The sequence below is a fragment of the Mesoplodon bidens genome (assembly GCF_964165515.1).
Source record: "Mesoplodon bidens genome assembly, chromosome: 5".
Classification (NCBI taxonomy): Eukaryota; Metazoa; Chordata; class Mammalia; order Artiodactyla; family Ziphiidae; genus Mesoplodon; species Mesoplodon bidens.
Window position 1 is genome coordinate 145252870 of NC_138161.1, and position 22782 is coordinate 145275651.

Here is a 22782-nt window from a genome sequence, read left to right on the forward strand (position 1 = left end):
CAAAATTACGTTTCATAATAAATGCACGTAGCGAAAACGATTTCAACAAGTGCCTCAGGAAACATCTCTTTCCTCGGGCATATGCTGGGCCAATGGGAGCTTTTGTGTAGAGGGACGCGTGTAACGCACCATCATTCTGCCCTGTGTGTCTGAGCCCCTGTTAACGCTGGTTAACACCACCTTCAGAAGAAGATAAATGTGGACGCGGCTATGAAACCTGTCCTTGTTAAGGTTCCGCCTGTTTTGTATGAAACGAAGTGCCTGCCATTTTTCATAAGCAGTACAGTTGGCAAGTACAGCAATATTAAAGGAATAAATAAGCATTGCCGGGTTTGGGGAGATCTAACCACAGCAGGATGCCGTCCAGCCTCCTCAGAGGGGCAGCGAGCAGTACAGGAGGCTCACCCAGCAAGCCGAGGAGGGAAGGGGAGGATCGGGCGGGGGGGGTCACGTACTGGTAGGAGAGTCTCAGAGTCAAGCCTGCTGCTCATGTTGTCTTGATACCCTCTTTACATCCTTGTGGAAAAGTTTCCAGCAAGAATAATTTACTGCACACCTCATAAGAGGAAACGGAATACAGAGAATGAATGCTGTGGCCAAGACTCCATGGTTCCTTTGGAACCCACCTCCTTGAGGGCCAGCCTTTCCTGAAGCTCTGGGAACACTCATTTATTGGGATGTGAATACAGATTACAAGCACAAAGGTTCCCAGGACCAAGTTTCTACAGCATCTTTCGGAAATCCCTCAGTCCGTTGGTCAGTCCTCATTTTGTTTGCAGAGTACCTTCACACAGTCTAACTCATTTGATCCAAGAGTCCTTGAAGGAAGCTGTGATTATCCCCGTTTTAGAGATAAGAAGCTGAGGGCCAGAGTGGCTGTCATTTTTCCAGGATACTCCCAACACAGTGTTTTTCCAAGCCCATTATACAGCATTCAGAGCCTGCCAAGGCACTGGCAGAGGTCCCTGAAGACAGACCAGGGCCCTCTGGGCACATGACCCCACCCAGGTCCATTTGGGGGGGGGGCGTTCTGCTAGCTGCATGCCAGATCCTCTAGACCTGGCCATGCACTGCCCTAGGAGGCACTGACAGGGAGCCTAGGCTTGCTGGCAGAAATCTGTCCCCCTCCCCCATGGAGGCTGCTGGTCACCCCAGCCTCTTAGCCTCCTGGCCTCACCAGGGCTGTGTGCATACCTCGATCTGGGCTTTACCTTCAAAGCAGAAGTGACTCCCTCCCCACCACACACTCATACCCACACAAGCCTCTTACACCTACTACTTTCCACACGCAGATACACAGTTGCATGCACACTTGTGTATCTCCATTCATCATGTGTACTCACATACACTCATACACACATTCCCATCAATACACTCACACACTGTATGACCTGTGCTAACCTTTGAGAGGGAATGGAGGTTGTAGCCTACATGGGTAGCTAGTTGTTCCTTTTGTCTGGTGTCCCCATATTATCCTTTCAGATAATTTCTGTTGATCCGTTTTCAAGTTCACTGTTTCATCTGTCATTTGCTGTCTTCTGTTAAGCATTTAAAAATGTCAGATATTGTCTTTTTAGTTCTAAGTTTATATTTGCTTCTTTATAGTTTCTCTGCTGAGATGCACAGATTAACATCTGTGTCTTCATTGTGAGCATGTTTTCTTTATATGTTTGAGCATAATTGTATTAGCTGCCTACAAATGCTTGCTACTTTCAACATTTGGGTCACCTCGGGGTTGGTCTCCATTTATTCTTCTTTTTCTTAAATATGGCTTTTACTTCACATGTATAGTAATTTTGAGTTGTATACTACACATTGTGATTAAGACTATGGATTCTGCTTGTTCCTTCGGAATAGTACTTGTTGAACACAAATTCTCAATTCTCTCCCCCATGGTAGGCAGCAACTTAAAGTTCTGTTCAGCTTGGTTTGTTTGGTTTTCGGTCTTAGGCTGCTTGTGGTCTCTTCAGACCAGAGACTTGGGTGGCATTTACACGCAGAATGTGGGATTTCCCACCTCCAGGATTTCCCACATTTTCCAGCTGTTGTGATAGTTGTATGATCTGCCCCCCAGTTTAACCAGTAAGACTATGGGTTTCCTGCCAAGTTGTAGCCACCCCTCAGCTCCAGCAGGGGCTGCCTTTAGGTGAATAAACAGTCATAAAAACAGGAGCCTTGCCCAGGGCCATTCTCTTCTTTTAAGTGTTGACTCCCCTCTAGATTCTACCTGCTTTTGTCACTTTCTAGTGCCTTCAGATCGTCGTTTTTTACATTCTGCTCAGAATTTATAATTGTAATCTGTAAGAGGGTTGCTTCTGATGACCAAAATCGGAACACCCCCATTCCCTCCATCTGGGAGTTACTCTCCGTACTTCCCATCCTCTACTATTTCCCCGTCTTCACCTGCCGGAAAGTTAGTATTCACTCAAGGACTGGCATAGTTGCCCTGCCTTTCCTCAAGAAATCAATCAGAAGCAAGGTCCCCCTCCTCTTAGAGACCCTCTAACTACAATAGTCCTACCCATCTGTCAGGAACCATAGTTCTGTGTGCTAATCTCAGTTCCTCCACAAGTTTGGAAGTTCAAGGCTGAATCGTGAACTGTGAATAGGTGTTAGCCATATGGGGGAGCATTCCACGGGAGGGAAAAACTCCTTACAGGCTAGGACCAGGGCTTATTTTGGTCTAACACACAGGAAACACTCAAGAGTGAATAAGTGAATGAGTACTACTTATTTACACCATATGCCAGAAAGCAGCTGCCCAGGAAAGACCGTGACCACCTTCTCCCTGCAGATCTGGCCTGTCTGGGAGCAATGGGCTCCAGCTGGCAGTAGTGTAGGGCCAACTGCTTATGCCTTGTGTCTGGAAAAATAAATGACGCCAAGGAGCTAGAAGATTTCTGGTAACCAGGGCCATCTTAAAAGTTCTTGTTTCTGTTCTGCCCTTAGAGAGCTGACTTTTGTGGTTGTTGTTAAAATGCAAATGAACTTCCTCTTATGTGGACTCTGCCAAGCTGTTATGGCTAATGACCATAGAATCTGACAGGAGGGAGCCAGACAGGATGTGACCCCCCCACACACGCTCAGTGACAGCTTCAGAAATGAAGGGACTTCAGGAAGCAGAGGGAATACAGCTCAACAGTCAGGAGCAGGGGCTTTGCAGTCAGGGAGACCTGGGTTCTAATCCTGCCTCTGCCACCCCCACCTGTATGACCTCAGTTCTGAGTGAGCCTTGGTTTTTTCATCCGTGATTAGCCCCTTCTGTAGGTATGGGCATCTCCCTGTCTCTCACCCCAGGCAAGGAATCTGCTCCTCCTCCTGGATACCACAGTCTCCTCAGACCAACTACAGCAGGAGCTCAGAAGCTACGCAGTTATTTGCAAACTTTACTGCACAAATGAGTTCTCTGGGGGCTTGTCTGGAATTCTGATTCCCAGACTGACACCCCAGAGATTGTGATTCTCTCTGTCTGGGCTGGGCTCAGCAATCTGCATATTTAACAAGCTTCTGATGTGATTCTGAAGCAAGTGGTCCATGCACTACGTGTCGAGAATTACCAAATCACTGGCCAGTGGGAGAGACTGACTAGTATGAGATCTTTCCAGTTTAGAAGAGAGAAACTGTTAAATGAGGGGCCCTGAGGCCAACCTGAGGGCTCAGAAGATGACTGGATTCAGCAGAGGAGCTGAATCTTGATCTCTGATTAGGTTTTAACCATGTGGAAGAGCGTTAGAAAAGGCACAGAAACACAAAGTGACTTGTGTGTGTAGAGCCCTGACCACAGTATTATTACTAAAGTATAAAGTGCAAGCTGGGAAAGAGGGGAATGAGGTCAAAGGAAGCGAGGGGCAGACCCTTTGCAGGCCAAGCTGAAGTATTTGGATTGTTTCCTGGGGGAAACAGGGAGTGATATGGTCAGATTTATGTTTTAGAAAGATAACACTGGTGCTGGTGAGAGATCATTTATCCAGGGAGAAACTCAGGGCAGAGAGACCAGTCAGGAGAACCTCAGGGCAGAGAGACCAGTCGTCAGGAAGCTGTTGAGGCTATTCAGGTACAAGAAGCTGGAGGACTGAACTGGGGCAGTGCTGGTGGGGAATGGAGAGAAGCAGACAGGCGAAAACACTCAGGAGGCAAAGGATCAGCTCAGTGATTCCTCTGCTGTGAGGGGGTGGACGAGAGAGCGAGGGAAGAGGCGGAACTCAGGAGGGCTTCTGGAGGCTTGGGCACCTATGGAGGTGGAGGTGCCATTCATCAAGATGGGGAAAGTAGAAGAAGTAAGTCTGGAGGGGGATGATGGGCTCCGGGTGGGACACATATGTTTAGCGAGAGGTCTAGAGGACACGTGGATGGACATGTCCAGGAAGCGGTCAGATACCTGGATCTGGGGCTCAGGACAGAGGTGAGGCCTGGAATGTAGGTTGGGAAGCCAGCAGCACATCCTTTTTTCTTTTTCTTTCTTTTCAAAGCGGTGGTTTTCTTTTTTTTTTTTTTTAAGACGTTGGGCGTAGGAGTTTATTAATTAATTTATTTATTTTTTCTGTGTTGGGTCTTCATTTCTGTGCGAGGGCTTTCTCTAGTTGTGGCAAGCAGGGGCCACTCTTGTTGTGGAGCACAGGCTCCAGACGCACAGGCTCAGTAGTTGTGGCTCACGGGCCCAGTTGCTCCGCGGCATGTGGGATCCTCCCAGACCAGGGTTCGAACCCGTGTCCCCTGCATCGGCAGGCAGATTCTCAACCACTGCACCACCAGGGAAGCCCAGCACATCCTTTTTGAAGCTGTGACAGTAAATGAGGTCCCCTGACACAAAACAGTAGGGAACACCAACAGTTTAGGGACAGAGAAAGGAAGAGGATCCTGTAAGAGGCCAATAAGGGACAGCAGTTAGAGAGGCAGGGAGAGCCAGAAACAAGTCACGTCATGAAAGCAAAGGAAGGAAGAGAGTCAAGGAAGAGATTGGTCCACAGGGTCAAGTACTAGTAGAGTCTGGCCTATAGAGTGTCCTTACAGTTTGGAGATGAATGGCCATGGTGACCACAGCCAGAGCAGCCTCGGTGGGCAGAGGGGCAGGAGTCAGACCACTGAGCAGTGGGTGAGAAGAGAGGAAGTGGGGACAGCTGGTTTGGGCCCTTTTCCAAGAAGCATACCAAGGGAATGGAGGTGAGAGATTGGCAGAGAGCTGGAGAGCCACTTAGTGACAGGGAAGGGTTTTTTCTTAAGGATGCAAGAATTTTAAGAATGTTTCTTGGATGAAAGGAAAGAGTGAGTAGAGAATGAGGGGTTGAGAAAAGAGAAAAGAACCTTGATGGCTGAGAGGCTCAGGGCCAAGAGAACCCCAAGGAGAGGCTTGCTTTGACAGAAGGAACAAATGCTCAGAGCCTGGAGGGATGGAGATATGGCTGGACACACATAGACAACTTTGCAAATATCTTTGTATCCTGGCTCTGCCATTTCCAGCTGTTGACTCTGAGCAAGTAATTTAGCATCTCTTATACAGTTGACCCTTGAACAACGTGGGTCTAAACTGGGCTGGTTCACTTATATGCAATTGTTTTCAGTAGTAAATACTACAGTACTACACCATCTGCAGTTGGGTGAATGGAGGAACCGAAGTGCGTATGCAGAGGACCCACTATAAGTTATACACGGGTTTTCCACTGTGTGGATGGTCGGCACCCATAACCCACACGTTGCTCAGGGATCAACTTTACTCAGTCTTCTTAGCAGAAACGTGTAAATACTAAAGAGCATAACTTATGGCACAGGTTATCAGGATTAAGTTAAGTAATGTATATAAAGTTCTTACCTGGCACATGATAAGCGCTCAGATGTTTAGTCACTGTTACTGTAGGTATCATTGTTGTTATATTAGAGGGTAAAAGCAAGGAATTGAAGTGGTTTGTACTTGATGTTGTAAAGTAGATTTGAGGCCATCTTCCGAGAGTGAGTCTTGCGGAGGATGACTCAGGGACAAAACAGGAGGATGTTAGGAATTGTTACTGATGTGGGTGGAAACAGGAGGTGGTCAAGGACAAGTCACATGTTTTTATATATCACAGACTTACCATTTCTGGTGCTCCTATATTCCTTCTTTAAAGATCCAAACTTCCATCTGTAAAATTTCCCTTCAGCCTAAAGTGTTTCCTGTAATGAGGGCTCACTGGTGACAAATGATCATAGTTTTCCCTTATCTGAAAATGTTTTTGTTTTGCCTTCAGTGTTGAAGGAAATTTTCACTGGCTTTAGAATTCTAGGCTGACATGATGGGGATGATGGTGGTTTGTTTCTTTTAGAATTTTAAAGATGTTTCTCCATTGTCTTCTGTTCTCAATTGTTTCTGAAGGGAAATCAACCATCTTTCCTGACATTGTTTCCTTGTACTATTGTGTCTTCCTGTTTCCTAGCTGCTGTTAAGGTTTTCTCTTTATCTTTAGTTTTCAGCAATTTGACTATGACTTGTGTGGTTGTGGTTTCCTTTGTATCCTGTTTTAGGTTCACTGAGCTCCTTGAAGCTGCAGGTTGATGTTTCTAATCAAATTGAAAAAATATCTGACCATTAGTTTTTGTTTGTTTGTTTGTTTTTACTCTTTCTGAAACCCCAACTACATGTATATCAGGTCTTTACATTGCCCTAGAAGTTCTTGAAGTTCTGTCCATTTTCATTCTATCTTTTAAAAATCTGTGCTTAAGTTTGAACAATTTCTTTTGGACTGTCTTCAAGTTGACTGCCCTTTCCTCTGAAGTGTCCTAGCTGCTGTTATTCAAATCCAAGGCATTTTTATTTCAGGTATTGTGTTTTTTTGTGTTAAGATGTCTGGGCTTTGTTTTAGTCTCCATATATCTCTTGAAATTCACCCATCATATTCATCTTTTTCCTTTATATTTTTAACACAGTTATAACAATTATTTTAAAGTTCTTGTCTACTAATGCAACATCTGAGTCATCTGGGTATCTGTTTCTATTGAGTTTTTTTCCATTAATTATGGCTTAAATTTCCTGCCTCTTCATGCCTAATCGTTTTTTATTGTGTAGTGGACATTGTGAATAATAAGTTGTAGAGATTCGTAGATTCTGTTACCTTCCTCTGAAGAGTGTTATTTCAATGGGGAATTAAATTATGGGCAATGAATCCTCTTTTTTTTTTGGAAGAGTTTACTTACCGTGGTTTTTTGTTTTGTTTTGTTTTTTTGTTTTAGTAGATCTTTATTGGAGTATAATTGCTTCACAGTACTGTGTTAGTTTCTGTTTTACACCAAAGTGAATCAGCCATATGCGCACATATGTCCCCATATCCCCTCCCTCTTGAGCCTCCCTCTCGCCCTCCCTATCCCACCTCTCTAGGTCATCACAAAGCACCGAGCTGATCTCCCCGTGCTATGCGGCTGCTTCCCACTGTCTATCTATTTTACATGCGGTCGTGTATAGATGTCCATGCCACGCTCTCACTTCACCCCAGCTTCCCCCTCCCACCCCGTGTCCTCAAGTCCATTCTCTATGTCTACGTCTTTCTTCCTGCCCTGCAACTAGGTTCATCAGTACCATTTGTTTTGGATTTTTTTTAGATTCCATATATATGTGTTAGAATACGGTATTTGTTTTTCTCTTTCTGACTTACCTCTCACTCTGTATGACAGACTCTAGGTCCATCCACCTCACTACAGATAACTCAATTTCGTTTCTTTCTATGGCTGAGTAATATTCCATTGTACATATGTGTCACATCTTCTGGGCGGAAGACCTAAATAGACATTTCACCAAGGAAGACATACAGATGACCAAGAGGCACATGAAAAGATGCTCAACATCACTAATTATTAGAGAAATGCAACTCAGAACTACAGTGAGGTATCACCTCACACAGGTCAGAATGGCTGTTATCAAAAAATCTAGAAACAATAAATGCTGGAGAGGGTGTGGAGAAAAGGGAACCCTCTTGCACTGTTGGTGGGAATGTAAATTGATACAGCCACTGTGGAAGACAGTGTGGAGGTTCCTTAAAAAACTAAAAATAGAACTACCATATGACCCAGCAATCCCACTACTGGGCATATACCCTGAGAAAACAATAATTCAAAAAGAGTCATGTACCACAGTGTTCATTGCAGCACTATTTACAATAGCTAGGACATGGAACCTACTTACCATATTTAAAGTTTTTTAAGATAGGTCTCTTTTGGTTTTTTCCTTAGTCCTCTGATATAACCCTTAGTCCTGAGATGATGTCCTTTTTTCCCAAAGCTGGCCCTTCTGGGGTTCTCATGAAATGCCTGAGGAGTTTACCAAGTCCTTCTAACTTGGTGGGACTAGGAAGCTACCTCAGAGGAAAAACTGGTTAAGCATAGGATCTCACTTCGTTTTCTTACCTTCCTTTAAAGATTATAACCCCTCCATTTTCTGCCTGCTTTTGGTCACTTTTCAGTGATTGCCAATTGTTATTTGTTGCATTTGTGCAGAGTTTATAATAGTTATCTCTGGGTGAGTTAGTTTGATACAAACTACTTAGCCATTATTGGAAGCGAAACTTAGGGAGATGTTTTTGAGCAGAGCTGATGCCTCAGCCACATCCAAGGACAGTGCCTGTGCTTTGGCACCAGTGTGTGCAGCTGTGGGAAGGTCTTTTGTGGCTCAATGGCCTGGCTGGGTGGGAAGTTTGGCCGGAACAGGTCTGAGAGACTGGGCACTTAAGGAACCAGGCGTTTCTCTGATGTAGAAGAAGCATGAAAGTGGGAATAGAGGTGGGAGAGAGCTGGAGAGATAGGAAGTTGGTTCTTTCAGCCTTACTTTCATCATTACCACTGATCTACTCTTGTGAGGGGTAATAAAGTATGTGAGTGTGCAGCAAATGGTGTTTATGATTATGGAGGCCACTGGGTTGATCTTCACCAGAGCTTGATCCACAAGGCACAATCCTTGTCATGTCATCTGGTGACTTCTCTGTCCTCCATGGAAACACACGTGAGGCGAAATGGGGCTGTCGTTGTTACATTAGCATCAGGAACATCACTGTCACCATCCATGCGGCCTACCCTCGAGGGGTATGTTTCTCCGTGGTTCTTTGCTCTATTAGTTAGGATAGAGCTAGGCTGTATTAAAAGAAATTGCAAATAACAGTGGCTTAAGCGAAATAGAAGTCCAGTTCTCTGTCACACAGCAGTCTGGGCATAAGAGTCTCAGGCTGCTGAGGGGGCTCTATAGGCAGGAGCTCAGGCTTCCTCTGTCTGGTTCATCGGTCGCCACTACTCTGTCACCTTTATCTGGATGGGCCAATATGACTTATTATCACCTGTCTTTATTCCCAACAGTGGGAAAGGGAAAGGGGCAGCTGTGGGTACATCGCCTCTCCCCATGAAGGACCCATCCCAGAAGATGCAAATGTCACCTTCACATCCCCCTGACCAGAGAACTTAGCCACCCAGCTACAAAGGAAGCTGGGAAATACGGTCTTTATTTGGGGCAGCCATGAGTTCATCTAAACGTTTGGAGTCCTAATACTATAGAAAGGGAGACTCCATGTTGGGGGACAGCTAGCAGTCCCTGCTACCAATCCTGAGGTCATACACCTGGTTTTTTAGCTCAAGGGTCACTTTACAGAAGGAGCTTGGCAGTCCCTGGGGAGCCCACTGAGCACTGAAGTTGGGAGATGTCCGCCTGCTCTGTACATTTCTCCATGACAGCAGACAAGGATCATTGCTCTAACAGATACCAATAAGTGGAGGTAGTGTGACTGTTAAGGAACAAGGCTCAGTCCGCAAGCTGCTCGTCAATTCCATACTTATTCCCCAGTGGCTACACCATGCAGGACAGGTGTGCAAAGCTGGGGTTGAAAGAGCCCAAGTGACGCCAAGATTTTACGCAGATCCTCCCAGCACTGCCTCTGATTGGCAAAGTCACGCTGGGTGTGAGCTTTAACTTCCCAGCTCTCCAGAGCAGGGGATTGAGTCGCGTCTAAGGTGTTTGCTTAGCACGCATGTTGTAGAATTGTATGATTCCTTGACACTCCCTATCTTTGCACTAAAGCAAGCTTCCAGGAGGACGCAGCCACCTTAACTCCTTTGTGGAATGGGTGAGGCTGGGAGTATACATGCACCTGCTTGCAGTCAGCTGGGGGGCCTGCAGACATGGGTTTTTCTATTTCTTTGGGCTTCTTTGGTTGTGGGTTTTTTTTTTTTTTTTTCTTGCGGTACGCAGGCCTCTCACTGTTGTGGCCTCTCCCGTTGTGGAGCACAGGCTCCGGATGCGCAGGCTCAACGGCCACGGCTCACGGGCCCAACCGCTTCGCGGCATGTGGGATCTTCCCGGACCGGGCCACGAACCCGTGTCCCCTGCATCGGCAGGTGGACCCTCAACCACTGCGCCACCAGGGAAGCCCTTGGTTGTGGTTTTTGTAGTCAGAAGTCACCGCACAATTTTCCTTTCAATGAAGCTTATTTCTCAACCCTATTTTTCTTTCAAAATGCTTTATTTATGCTTCTACAACTATTATATATTCATTGTAGAAAATAGAGAAAGGTATAATGAAAGAAGCCAAAAAAAAAAAAAGCACCCACAGTGTCAGTACTCAGACACCAGCACCATTAAGGCCTGAGTGTAGTCCCTTCATGTCAACGTCTAAGAAAATATGAAAAATACTGTATCTCTACTTCAGTTAATTAAGTTGGAATCACACTGTACATGATGTTTTGTAACCTGCCTTCTTTCACCTGATGACCATTTCCCAAAATCCTTAAATATTTTTTAAGGACGTGATTTTTAATGGCTGCCAAGGTTTCTAATCATTTGGATGAACCACCGTGTCCTTAACCAGTGCCCTGACATTTAGGCTGTGTTGGAGTCTCCATTATTATTAATTACATAGCAGTGACTGTTTCACTCTGACAGCATCTTGCTCCCGTCACAAACACTGGGTGCAGGTTCGGCCCAGAGAGGTTGGAGGCCTGCCCCAAGCCACACAGCAAGTAAGTGGTGGGTCCCAGCCATCTGGCCCAACTGCGTCTCCTAGTGCCAGGACAGAGGAGGCACAGGCGTGACCTAGACAGTTGGCTTCCAGTGTGTCGGTCTGGGTAGAGAAGAGCCGGTGGGTTTCGCAATGAGATGCTGCTGTGGGTGGCTGTGATGCCCCTGGGGAAAGCCAGCTGCTCTCTGCCCACCCCCGCGGCAAGCCGCCCTGCCCCCACTCCACCTCCTGGGCAGTGGTGATCCCCCGCCAGGCGCTCGAGTTCCAGGGCTGAGGAGAAAAGCTTTGGGAGCCTCGAGTGGAGGCTGGGAGGGAAGGAGGCAGGGGGGGCCCAGCAGGCTTGTTCCTGCTCCTCCAGGCGCCCCCCCACCCCGGCCCCGAGCGGGGCAGGAGATACGCGTGCCAGTGGCCCTGCTGCTGGGGAAGCCGCCTCACCTGCTCTCTCCTCTCCTTTCCAAAGCACCTTTCTCTTCCTCTCCGAAGAGTATCACTCCCTAAACACCTATCCCCATCCTTGTTTAGCTCAAACTCACTCCCTCTGAGAGGGGCAAGAGGGTCCACTGTTGAGCTGGGGGTGGGGCGGCAGAGCAGAGCCCACCTAAGGCTCGGCGTGGGTGACCCCTTTTGCTGGCTGTGTCCCCGCCTGGGTGACTCAGCTTTTGCCCATGTGCCTGAGACCTTTTGGGTTTGACCGTTCTGTGCTTTTCTCTAACAGGCAACCATTGGGATCGACTTCTTGTCAAAAACCATGTACTTGGAGGATCGTACGGTGAGTGCCTGACTTGAGACCCGGGAGGACGGGCAGGGCTCCTTGGGACCTATCCCCTGGGGCCCGTGCTGGGCACTGCTGAGAGCCTGTGCCTGGCCAGCGTCCCAGAGCCGGGCCCTCCCTCAGCCCCCACTCCCACCACAAGGACCTCACTGCCCCCTGAGCCTCCTTCCTCCCTGTGACAGGTGCGACTGCAGCTCTGGGACACAGCCGGCCAGGAGAGGTTCCGCAGCCTGATCCCCAGCTACATCCGGGACTCCACGGTGGCCGTGGTGGTGTACGACATCACAAGTGAGTGTGGGGCCTGTGTGCTGGGCGGGGGGCAGCTCGCAGGGGCTCCGGGGCCAGGTGCGGCCCCAGCCAGGCTGCAGAGAGTGTGTGTGTGTGTGTGTGTGTGTGTGTGTGTGTGAAGATGGGAGAAGACGCTGGTCCCCAGGCCATCCTTGACCTGACAGCCGTGGTTTTGTCAGCAGCACCCCAGTTCCTTACCAGGTTCCCTGGGAGGGGAGGCCCGGCGGGTCCAAGAGGGCCTTGGGTGGCCTGCACTTCTCACACACTGTGGCTCTTCTGGCCAAATCAGCTGTTTTCAAGAACGACGCACAGCCCTGAGGGAGGCTCATGGGGCTGGGGTGAGAGGTGGGGCCTGGTGCAGAGCCCCACTGCCCAGGCAGGTGTCAGGGCACACACCTGGCAAGCGCTTGGGCTGCAGTCATGGGTGTGGTGGGAGGATGCCCAGCCGGCTGCCTCTGGCTCTGACCGCAGGCTCCCTGCACACCTGAGAGCAGGAGCTGGGCCCTGAGGAGGCCTGGGCTTCTGCAGCCTGATGCTGAGCAGAAGGAAGGTCAGGCTGCGGGAAGCCCAGGTTTCCAGGAAAGGGAGCCTCCGCTCCCCTTGGGCCTGTGGGCCGCTGAGTGGTGAGCGTCGCCCTGTGACTGCTCTTCTGTGCAGCCTGTCACAGCTTCTGACTGAGGAGGGGGCTGCCCTGAAACGCCTGGCCTCTCCTGGCTTTTATCTGCTCCTGGGGCCGCCTTCCCCCCTCCCCTTACTTTCAGGGCCTGAGGGTGCTCTTCAGAAACCCCTCTGAGCTCCTGTCAGTGGGAGGCTGCTCCACAGGGCCCTCCTGCCCTGGGAGCTGCTGCGGTCCCACACACACGCTGTCACACTGTTTCCAAGCTCAGCCAAGTCTACTGCACCCATTTCTCACTCTGCTGTGGGCCTCCAAAGTCAGGTCCGACTCTCAGGTGGGCCCTAGGACCACTAGTAGGAAGTCATGACCCAGCGGCCTTCCAGATGCCGTGACTTCTCTCCCCAGAGAGTGGCTGGCTCAGCATATGAGGGGCCTTCGGGCACCCCGGGCACAGCTCCACAGACACGTGTGGGCGTCCTCGGGAGGACCAGGCCCACTGGACTGTGCTCCCGCGCCGCCCAGGTGTCTGAGGGTGCACACCCCCCTCCCTCCTGCTCCTGGTCTCACTCCCTTCCCGCCCTCCCCCTCTCCTGCCAGGGCTGCCGCTCACGCCCTGTTTTATCTGCACTTTCCGCCTCCAGATCTCAACTCCTTCCAACAGACCTCTAAGTGGATCGATGATGTCAGAACAGAGAGAGGCAGCGACGTCATCATCATGCTGGTGGGCAACAAGACGGACCTGGCCGACAAGAGGTAGGCACAGGGGGCTGCAGACCGGGCCCCCTCCATGCCTCTGCGGCTCCTCCTGGATGGAGAGTGCTGGGATTTGTGCGTGAGCAGCCCCTGTGAGCTGCCCCCTGCCCAGCATCCTGTCTGGCCTGTCCCCTTGCCTCTGGGAAGGACCCCCTTGGGGCACCGGAGGCTTTGAAAGCACCTGGTAGACGCCTACCCACAGGTGTGTCATGTCTGAAGCCCCACCTTCCAGGCTGGCAGGGGCCGGGCAGGCCTCCACGCGTGGCCTGAGTGGAGCCATGTGCACCTGGCTGGCCCAGCAGCGCATGGTCTGGGCCCGGCCTCAGGGCAGACACAGACACAGCAGCACTCGGGCTCCCACCGGCCCTGCCCCTGTGAAAGGCCTGGCTGATGTGGGTGTGGCTGTGAAGGGCCTGGGCCTCCGCTGTGTCTGGGTGGGACGCTCTCCGTGGAGAGGCTGCTCCGCACCGTCCTCCAGGCACAGGGCTGGCCCAGCGCCCTTCCCTGCACTGGTCCACTCATCTCATGGCGCAGATGGAGCAATGAGTCATGGACTGAGGGCTTCCTGAGATGTACTCTGACCGTTCAGGGAATAATCTGAATTAGAGGCTGCTTTCTTTGAATCTTGTCCTTGAAGTGAAGAAAACGGAGTTCAAAGCCCAGCTCCTTTGCAGTAGGTGACCTTGGGGGCGTTACTTTTATTTAACCTCAGTGTTCTCATTTGGAAAACGGGGCTGATGGTACCACCCAGAGAGGCGGTCTGTGGCTGGCAGTGCTTTACGAATGTTGGCTCTGGCCGTGGTGACCCTGGGAAAGGGACAGCAGCCACCTGCCTCAGGGTCTGCTCCCAACCTGGACGGAGCTGCCAAGGAGTAGGGAGGGGCTGGTGTCCTGCTGCGCCCTGAGGGAGCCCTGGGGTCCAGCCCTGACCTCAGGGCTGACTGAGGGGCCCCCATCATCTGAGGCTGCTCCCTCCGCCCCCACCAGGGGCTACTTCCCTACTGAGCTGGTCCCCTCTCGCCTCCCCTCCAGGCAGATAACCATCGAGGAGGGGGAGCAGCGCGCCAAAGAACTGAGCGTCATGTTCATCGAAACCAGCGCGAAGACCGGCTACAACGTGAAGCAGGTGGGCTCCGCCGCCTTCGGCCAAGGGCTAGTGACTGGTGGGGGGGGCCGTCCACCCGCCAGATGGGGAGCGAGCAGCCTCCAGAGCTCTACTGCTCGCCCTCAGGCTCTCGGGGCTATGGGACCAGCCAGCAACTTCGAGGAGGCCAGGAGAAGTAGCGTTCCCCTGCTTCTTACCTCACGTGGGGTGGACGTGCAGGAGAGCCTATGCAATCAGCATTTTGGGGTTCCTGCCTTGTGCTTGGCAAGCGCTCTGGGCTGTAGCGGTCCAGGCAGGCTTGGAGAAAAGAGCCCACCCACGGTGCGGTCGGAGCTCACGGTGGCGGGGAGGCCTGGGAGTCAGAAGCCTCAGAGGAGCCGTAGAGGGGGTGGGGTTAGGGCTGAGCCTGGGAGCAGGGGGCTTCTCCTGGGCCCACAGACCCCCAAGGAGTCCACGGATGGAATTCAGCAGGTCAGTGGACTTAGGTGGGAAACAAGTGTCTCTGCGCTAACCTCTGACAGGTCTCCAGCGTTTCCTGCAGCTGTGAGGTAGGCAACACAACTCCGTATGTTGGCAGCGCCTGTGGCTTTATCACGACAGAGGTCACAGCCGCTTTCTTATCACCTTATGGCGGTGTCGCAGGTCTCTTGAACTTTCTCCCACCTCAGTGTCTCAGGGGCTGTCAGACCCCCTGCCGGCTTCTGCTCTTTAACAGGTTCCCGGCTTCTGCTCTTTAACAGGTTCCCGAGGAAGCACAGGTGCTTCTAGTCACAAGTCTGTATCCTTAAAGATTTTAGAAGTTTGTTTCGATACTAAATGGTTTCGTTTACATAAAACTTATATGTAATTCATGGCACACACTTAAAAGGAGCGCATAGGCTTCGCCAGCCTGCCAAAGGAATCTTTGGTTCAGAAAAGGTGAGGAACCCCTGTCTGCAGGGAAACGGGGACTCGGAGAGGTGATGAAGAGCGGGGGTGGCCTGGGCCAGGGGACCGGCACGGGCACAGGTGCCGCTGGAGGGGTGTCGGGGCCTGGCTGGGGGTCACTTCTGCCCTGCCGGCCCCAGCAGTGTCCAGGGGCACTAGACAAGCTGCCAGTGCAGCAGCCGGCCTCACGCAGTGTGGCTTTACCCCGCCTGGGCCGTGCCTTGCCAGTGGGAGGTGGCGGAGGAGCAGGAAGGGCCGGAATGGGCGGCCCCGGGCTCCCAGGACTCAGTGCCGCCCCCCGCCCCCCAGCTGGAGGGTCATCAACATGGCTCCCTTCCCTCCCACCCCTTCCCAGCCTCCTTCGGAGTAAGGCCAGGGTGGCCGTGGTGTCACCTGGAGGAGGGAGCTCCCTGTCCCTGGAGGCCTGCAGGAGACACTGGCTGCTGCTCTGCGCGGCCCTGGTGGAAAGGCTTGGGGGGCAGGGGAGCAGAGGGCAGCAGCCCCGAGGGCAGGTAGCCTCCGCCCCCATGGTCAGGGAGATGCCGGTGCCCCACTTTCCAGATTGCTCTGGAAGCCAGGCGATGGTCTGAGCCGGAGTTGTATATGGTCCGTTCTAAGCCTGGGTGGTGGAGAGGCATCTCCATGCAATGCAGCCTCCTGGACTCTGAACGTGAGCATGTCTGCTCTCAGAAGCCCCCATGTGACCCCAAGAGCTTCCATCTAACTCCCACTTCTGCCAGCCACGCTCGGAGCCCCTCTGCAGCCCGCCCACAGGGTCCATACCATGCAGAGCCCACCAGCGGCTTCCCCGCCCGGACCCTTACCGCCTTTGGTCCTGTCGCCCAGCCTGGGTGCTCCCATGTGGCTGGGCTCTGGGGTGAGACCTTGAATAAGACTCACCCTGTCTTCAGAGAGCTCAGGCAGTGGAGAAGTGTTAAGCCCAGAGCTCACCTAGTTCCTGCAGTTGGTGTTTGTAGAGAGATGGGAGAGAATTCGGGATCTTCTGGTGCCTTGTACTTGCTGTCACCCGCTAGGTTCCACGCATGCACACACACACACACACACACACAACCACATGCACACAGTCCTCATGCACACCTTACAGACTTACACGCACAGAAACCCCACGTGTGTACATGTACACACCATACACACTCATTCCCCGCCCTACAGATGACACACATCCACACCACACCACCCATACGCCTCTACACACAATACGCACATCGCACTCACCCACACCCAAGCAAACCCACAATGTCACATTCACACCCCTGTGTCCTTATTCCCTCCGAAAAAAATCTCTCTCCGCTGTGACTGTGTGGCCCTGACTCCCAGCTGCCCTGATGCCCGTGGACTCGCAGGGCTCCCTGAGGAGAGGGTCGTTGTCTCAAGGGCAGGTCGAAAGTCCCTTCCCCACACCCGGTCCCTACATGGGCAGCGGGCCAGAAGCTTGTCTCCCAGGACCTAGATCGTTTTCTGCACTGGGGTAGGTCCCTGCCATCACCATGACCCACACTCAGCCCCTCGTGACCCTGTGGCCAGCCTGCGTGGGTGAGAGGCCTGCCGGGGCCCAACGCCCTGAGAGGTGCTGGGGGCACAGGTGGGAGAAGTTAGGTGCAGCCCCTGCTGTCCAGGGTGCAGTCAGTGGGACAGACAGGGAGCAGGGCCCGAGGTCAGGGTGAGCAGGGTCGGGGGTGGAGACACCGGCAGCAGGAGGGCAGGGACGGCGGCTCACGCTGCGTCTCCCCCTCTCCCCAGCTCTTCCGACGCGTGGCCTCGGCGCTGCCTGGAATGGAGAACGTCCAGGAGAAAAGCAAAGAAGGCAGTATCCTTTTCCTTTGACAAGTGAGTGAAAGATGCGCTGCAGAAGCCATTTAGTCATTGATTTATCCGCGTGGTATGTTACAACAGTGGACAGACCCTTGCCAGGTCTCCAGGCCAGCCTTCCTGGCAGACAGCTGTTCGGTGGGGCCTGCTCTGTACAGGGATGAGGCTGAACTCCAAGGTCCTTAAGACCACATCCAGCTCGAACCACCTAAGCTTCCAAAACAGTGTGGGAATGCCAGAGGGATGTGTGTGGAGTGACCGTGCGGGGAGTGAGAAATGGTAAGTGCCCTGCTTTCCAGTGAACACAGACTTGTATTTCATGGGGACACGTAGAATCTCCATTTCTGTGCATTCAGACCTGTACGCGAGATGACTGCCCCACCAGGTGTCTCCTCTCCTGCCTGCCCTGCACAGCCCAGGCCTCCCCACTGCTCTGGGGGAAGGGTCTGCACACCACCCACACCGTCCACCCCAGAACTCAGGCCACACCCAAAAGCTGAAACGGAGGCTCAGAGAGGTGGTCTGATTTGCCCAGTGGGAAGGAAGGCAGTTGTTCATTGTCTATTTACTAGTTTATTTATAGTCTGCCATGTTGTAAAAAATGTGTGTTTATGTATATATATATGCTACGTACACACAAAACAGGATAAAAATGTACATAAGAAAATTGGGGTTTAGGCAAAATCAGGAAAAGTCATGGACAAAGTCATACTCAGAGTATGCCATGGCCAGGTGGCCAAAAAGTGGTGAGGAGGGCAAGTGGTAAGTGGCCTTTAGGGGAAGCACGGCTCTTTATAGTACGTAAGTTCTGAAGAACCTCTCCCAGTGTCCTTACCCAGGGACCACAAAACCTCCCTAGGACACGGGCAGCGGGTCCCAGAGCAGGGCTGCTCCAACCCCTACCCACGCCCAGCCCCACAGGAAGGGCGATTCTGTGCAGTGCTGTGACCAGGCCTGGCTTGACTGGGATTTCAGCCTGGTGAGGGCAGAGGGAGCGGCCTGGCTGTGCACTCTCCACCCGCTCCTCTGGCGGTTCCGATCGGTGCTTCTCCAGCCCACAGTCCCCACGGCGCCCGTGAAAAGGGCTGGAGAGGGGCTATGTTGACACCCTCCCCAGGGATGTGGGTTCTCACAGCAGCAGCCTCAGGGTCTAAGCGACCCGTTCTGACGGGAGCTTGAGGGGTCGGGGTTGCTGTGCCCACCTGGGCAAGGCCTGTGAAGCCCTGCACTTTGCGAGGTGGGTTCCGTGCCCGGCCGGCAGGCTCCACCTCCTGGGCACTTTGGGGTGGGGCTGATAGGTAACACGGCCGAGGCCGAGGCTGGTCACCGGGAAGCCTTCTAAGAAAGGGTCTGTCGGGCCTGTGTTTAGATGATGGTCCCACAGCCCAGGACAAGTTTTACTTCTGGTGGATACTGGTGAGGGCATGTGGACGGGTCGGGGAGGAGGTGGAAGGGTGGGAGCTGGTGACCCTGCCTCCTTCCCACGCAGAAAAGAAAACAGCAAGTTCCTGGGTGTTTGCTGAGGGACAGAGGGGCTGCGCGGGGCACCTTAGGGGGCACCGGGGCAGGAGCGGGGGCGGGAGCTCCCCCGAGAGAGTCGTCTTCCTTAGCCCCGCCCCCTGCAGTGATCGACATCAAGCTGGACAAACCCCAGGAGCCTCCGGCCAGCGAGGGTGGCTGCTCCTGCTAATGCAGCCTGACCGCAGGCTTCCTCTGACACTACTCGCTTGTTGTGTTGCTTCCTATTGGTTAGCTTCCTAAGGGGGGTGGGAGATGAGCTTATCCAGATGGGAGGATTTTTCTTTTCTCTCTGTCTCTAGGAGTCGGGGTGGGGGGGTTGGGGAGGGAGGCTGGGCATCAGGGATCACGTCACTCTTAACAGCTGTTACTTAAACAACTATTTTTTGGTTTGGTTGTAATATATTGTACTTTATTAAGATTGCCAAAAACTGTTAAAATTAAAAAAAAAAATTTAAACCATGTGTATACAACTTTTTGCCAGATAAAAATGTAGTCATTTTTATTTGAAAGATGTGCTTTTTCGTTTTTGTATATTTGTAAACTTACAGAGGACCTTCTCCACACACCTCCTCCTTCCTGTCCTCTTTGAGCGGTTCATCACCTCTGCTCTCCTCCCTCCCCCAGACCAATACATTTAAACAGTTAACTGGGCCATTTAATTAGGTTCCAATCCCCGGGCTGTCTGGCCCAGACCAACCAGCATCCACCCAACAGGCCCTACCTGGTTAAATCAAACACTGATTGAATGAAACAGCCTCTCAAGAGGCAGCTCTGACTCTGTCCTTCCATGGCCAGAGTGGGGCATCAGCCACGGCCCCGAGCTGAAATTAAGGCCTCGTGAACTGCAGGGGGCCCAGCCGCAGGCCCACTGGGATTATCTCTGCCTCTCTCCCCTCCCTGAAAAGCCTTGAGAGGGCACTCGCCACAGGCAACCGTCCGCTCTCTGTGGTCCGCCTGTGACTGGCAGGACAAGAGGTCATGGGAAGGAAGGAAGGACGGGGTGCTGTTGGCAACTGTGGGCTGGTTCATAGACCGGGGGCACCATGCGTAGTTCAGAAAATGTTTTAGCCAACCTGTCCACAGGTCAGCACACACCGCTGGGTGGCAGGGAAGGGAAGGGCAAACGGAATCTCAGCGTGTGCCCCCTGAAGCCCTCCTCCTTGGATGCCAGGAAAGCTGGAGCCTGTATCACACAGTATTGGCCCATCTGTGGTTGGGGAAGGCAGGGTCTGCAGCCCGGCCACCTGGAAGATGCATGTTTGCCCATCCTTGGTTGCTAATACTGTTGATGCTGTTCTGCAAAAGCTGACTTCTTGACGTGTTTCTGCTACTCTGGCACAGTGCAGTTGAAATCTTTGTGCACAGACCTTTGCAGATATTGTAGCAGCACTCTGCTTGCCTGAGGGTAGGGCTGAAGTGGGGTCCCCAGAAGGCTTCCCAGAGAGAGACGCCCTTGCCATGTTGGACTCATTTCTGAGAGGACTTAGACCTGAGGACCTATCTGTAAAATCTCTGAAGAGAACTCTCTCTTTCACTAAGTGATGTAGCCTGCTTGGCCAGCATTCCAAATAGACCCAGACTCACCACCCCTGAGCTGGCACAAAGCCAGGCAGTGGGCAGCCACTGTGGCCAAAATTGGTAAGCCCTGCCCTCCAAGCCGGCATTGACTCTTCCTCCAGGCCGCTATTGGGCTTGTCATAGATGAGCTAAATGACCATCTGGGGTGTGGTAGGGGGTAAATTCCTCCATAAAGCAGGGCTATGACAAGTTATTGCAATGAATTTGGAACTTCTCAGAAACTAATCCAAACTGGCAGCCCGTAAGTGCAGCAGGACCTGGCAGGACTCATGGATAAGTTGTCCAGTGGGTCTGTCACACACTCAGCTAAGGGGACTGCGTGTCAGAGCTGATCTTTAGAGAGGAGTGTATCTTCGGGTGAAGAAAAGAGGAAGCAGGATTCCCACTGAGCTCCTCTTCCAGAAGGCATAGACCAATGTACGAACGTAATTCCAGTGTCAAGTGTTGAGTTTTTATATGTGTGTACATAATTATATATAGAGATAGACTTGTGTATACACCTTCCACACACACATTCTCACAGAGATTCATGTGCTCAATGTATATTCTTGTTCTTCCTCCTCTCAAGTTGGAACTTGCATTGTGATAACAGTTTTGGAAATTCAAAAAAGTACTGCAACGTGTTGAAATAAGAAATACTTAATATTGTCCCAAAACTTGTGATTGTCTTGCCATCAATAAAATACTGCATAGATGTGTTAACTACAGGCAAAACTAGCCCCTGGGAATATGTGCACCGTTTCTGTCTGTACTTGTATGCACAGGTGTGCATGCCCACGTGGGCCCGTAGCCCCACCATGGCACACCCCCAAGTGGTGCTTGTTGGAAGAGTGCTTACTTACCTCGTGAGAATCCATAGGCTTGGCTGGCAGTGAGGGCCATTGCTTGTGGCCCCTGGGACAGCCCCCTTTGCAGGGATCTCTTTGGGTCTCAGTGAATGAATGGATGGTGGGTTTTTATGTTCTCGGTACTAAGAGTACTTTTTCTTAAAACATTCTTGTACAGAAAGGTAGAAACTCAGTCCCCTTCTCATGTGCACACATATCGAAGGCACCACTTTTTTTCCATCACAGCCTAGAAGAATAGTAAGAGACGCAGTAGATACAATGTGGCTTGATGTGGCGTAGGTGAGCCCTCCTTTTCCAGTGCGTCCACAACATCCTCTCTCCTGAGCCCGGGCTCATTCTCCCATCTTGGTGGTGCCACACCGTTCCACGGGCACCCTCCTCGGGCCTCATCCCCACCCCTCACTCCTGAGTCTGTCAGTGCAGCCAGACCTCCAGCACAGAAGGGTGGGTGTTGGCTCCTTGGCTCCCATTTTGGGCAGGTGCCATCACTGTCCTCTTGCTTGTAGCCAGGATCTTGTCTCAGAGTTAAGGTTCAATAATGAAATGATCAGGTTCCCTTGAAGAAAATATGATGAACTTCCTCAGCATGCACAGTGAGAGTATCCCATCGTTGCCGAATCCAGGCAAAGGGGAGGAATCCTTTTAGGAAATGATCTCAGTTTAGCCAGTGGTTCAGTCTCTCTCCCCACAGAGCAGCCCTGGGCTGGGAGTAGAACTGGGTCATCTTCTGTAGCCCCCTTTTTTACTTTGAGGAATCTCAAAGAAAAGCTGTCGGTAAAGCTCCTGTTTTGTGGGCATCTGAAAAATTGAGCGTACGGTGGGAAAAGCAGGAAGCGTATTTATGAATGTACACATGTGCCAGAGTGAAAGTGTGGCGCCGGCATCTTGAGCGCTAGAACTGCGGCTGTGTGGTCCAAGGTGAGCAAGTGCTGACTCCGTCAGAGGCCTCCCTGCCGTCACTGTCACTACTCTCTTCCTGTCAGCATCCTCAATCGGTCTGGAATGTCCCAGGTTCGAGGAGCAATGGTCAGATCCGTTCAAGTGTCTCAGGCAACAGAAACAAGGGTTTGTATGGTGGTAGCTAAGGGTGCAGAACACATCTTGAGTGCAATGTCTCTGTCTTCCTGGTGGCCAGTCAGTGCTGGGAGCCCCTGCCCTCAAGTACCAGGTGTGACAGTAATGGCACCGCTGGCTTCGGTGTCCTGCAGGCAGAGCAGCCTCATTCCTTCACGTGGCGGAAGGCGGGTGAGGAGGTCAGGATGTGAGAACAGGTAGCTGAGGGCTGTGAGGTATGTCTGAGCTACACAAAGGGCAGCTGAGCTGAAGTGTCTGTGCATTAACCCGTGCGCACTAGTTTCCTAACTACCTCTCCCCCAAGAATGTGAGGCATTGTCCCCTGGCTACAGCTGATCGAGGCGGAGAGCTCAGAACCCTTGCTGTGGCAAGGCAGGAAAACCAAGACTGAGAAGGGTCACTTGCTCACGGTCACCCAGTAAGCCAGAAGCGGTCAGAACCAAGGTGTTTCCGCTCTTCATCCACTGCTGACCTGTGTGTAACAAGTGTGACGGTGCCCTGGCACACAGGGCTGC

At 51.9% G+C, this 22782-nt stretch overlaps 1 protein-coding gene across 1 annotated transcript in view; it reads left to right on the forward strand.

The window, feature by feature from the left end:
• Positions 1-19035, forward strand: part of RAB6B (RAB6B, member RAS oncogene family) — a 55726-nt gene extending 36691 nt beyond the window's left edge. Inside the window, exons 3-8 of the mRNA XM_081234744.1 lie at positions 11671-11724; positions 11910-12015; positions 13273-13384; positions 14417-14510; positions 17178-17244; positions 18872-19035. Coding sequence (XP_081090870.1) covers positions 11671-11724; positions 11910-12015; positions 13273-13384; positions 14417-14510; positions 17178-17244; positions 18872-18936 — 498 coding nt within the window. The 3' untranslated portion in view covers positions 18937-19035. The remainder of the gene's footprint in view (positions 1-11670; positions 11725-11909; positions 12016-13272; positions 13385-14416; positions 14511-17177; positions 17245-18871) is intronic.
• The last annotated feature ends 3747 nt before the right edge of the window (positions 19036-22782 follow it).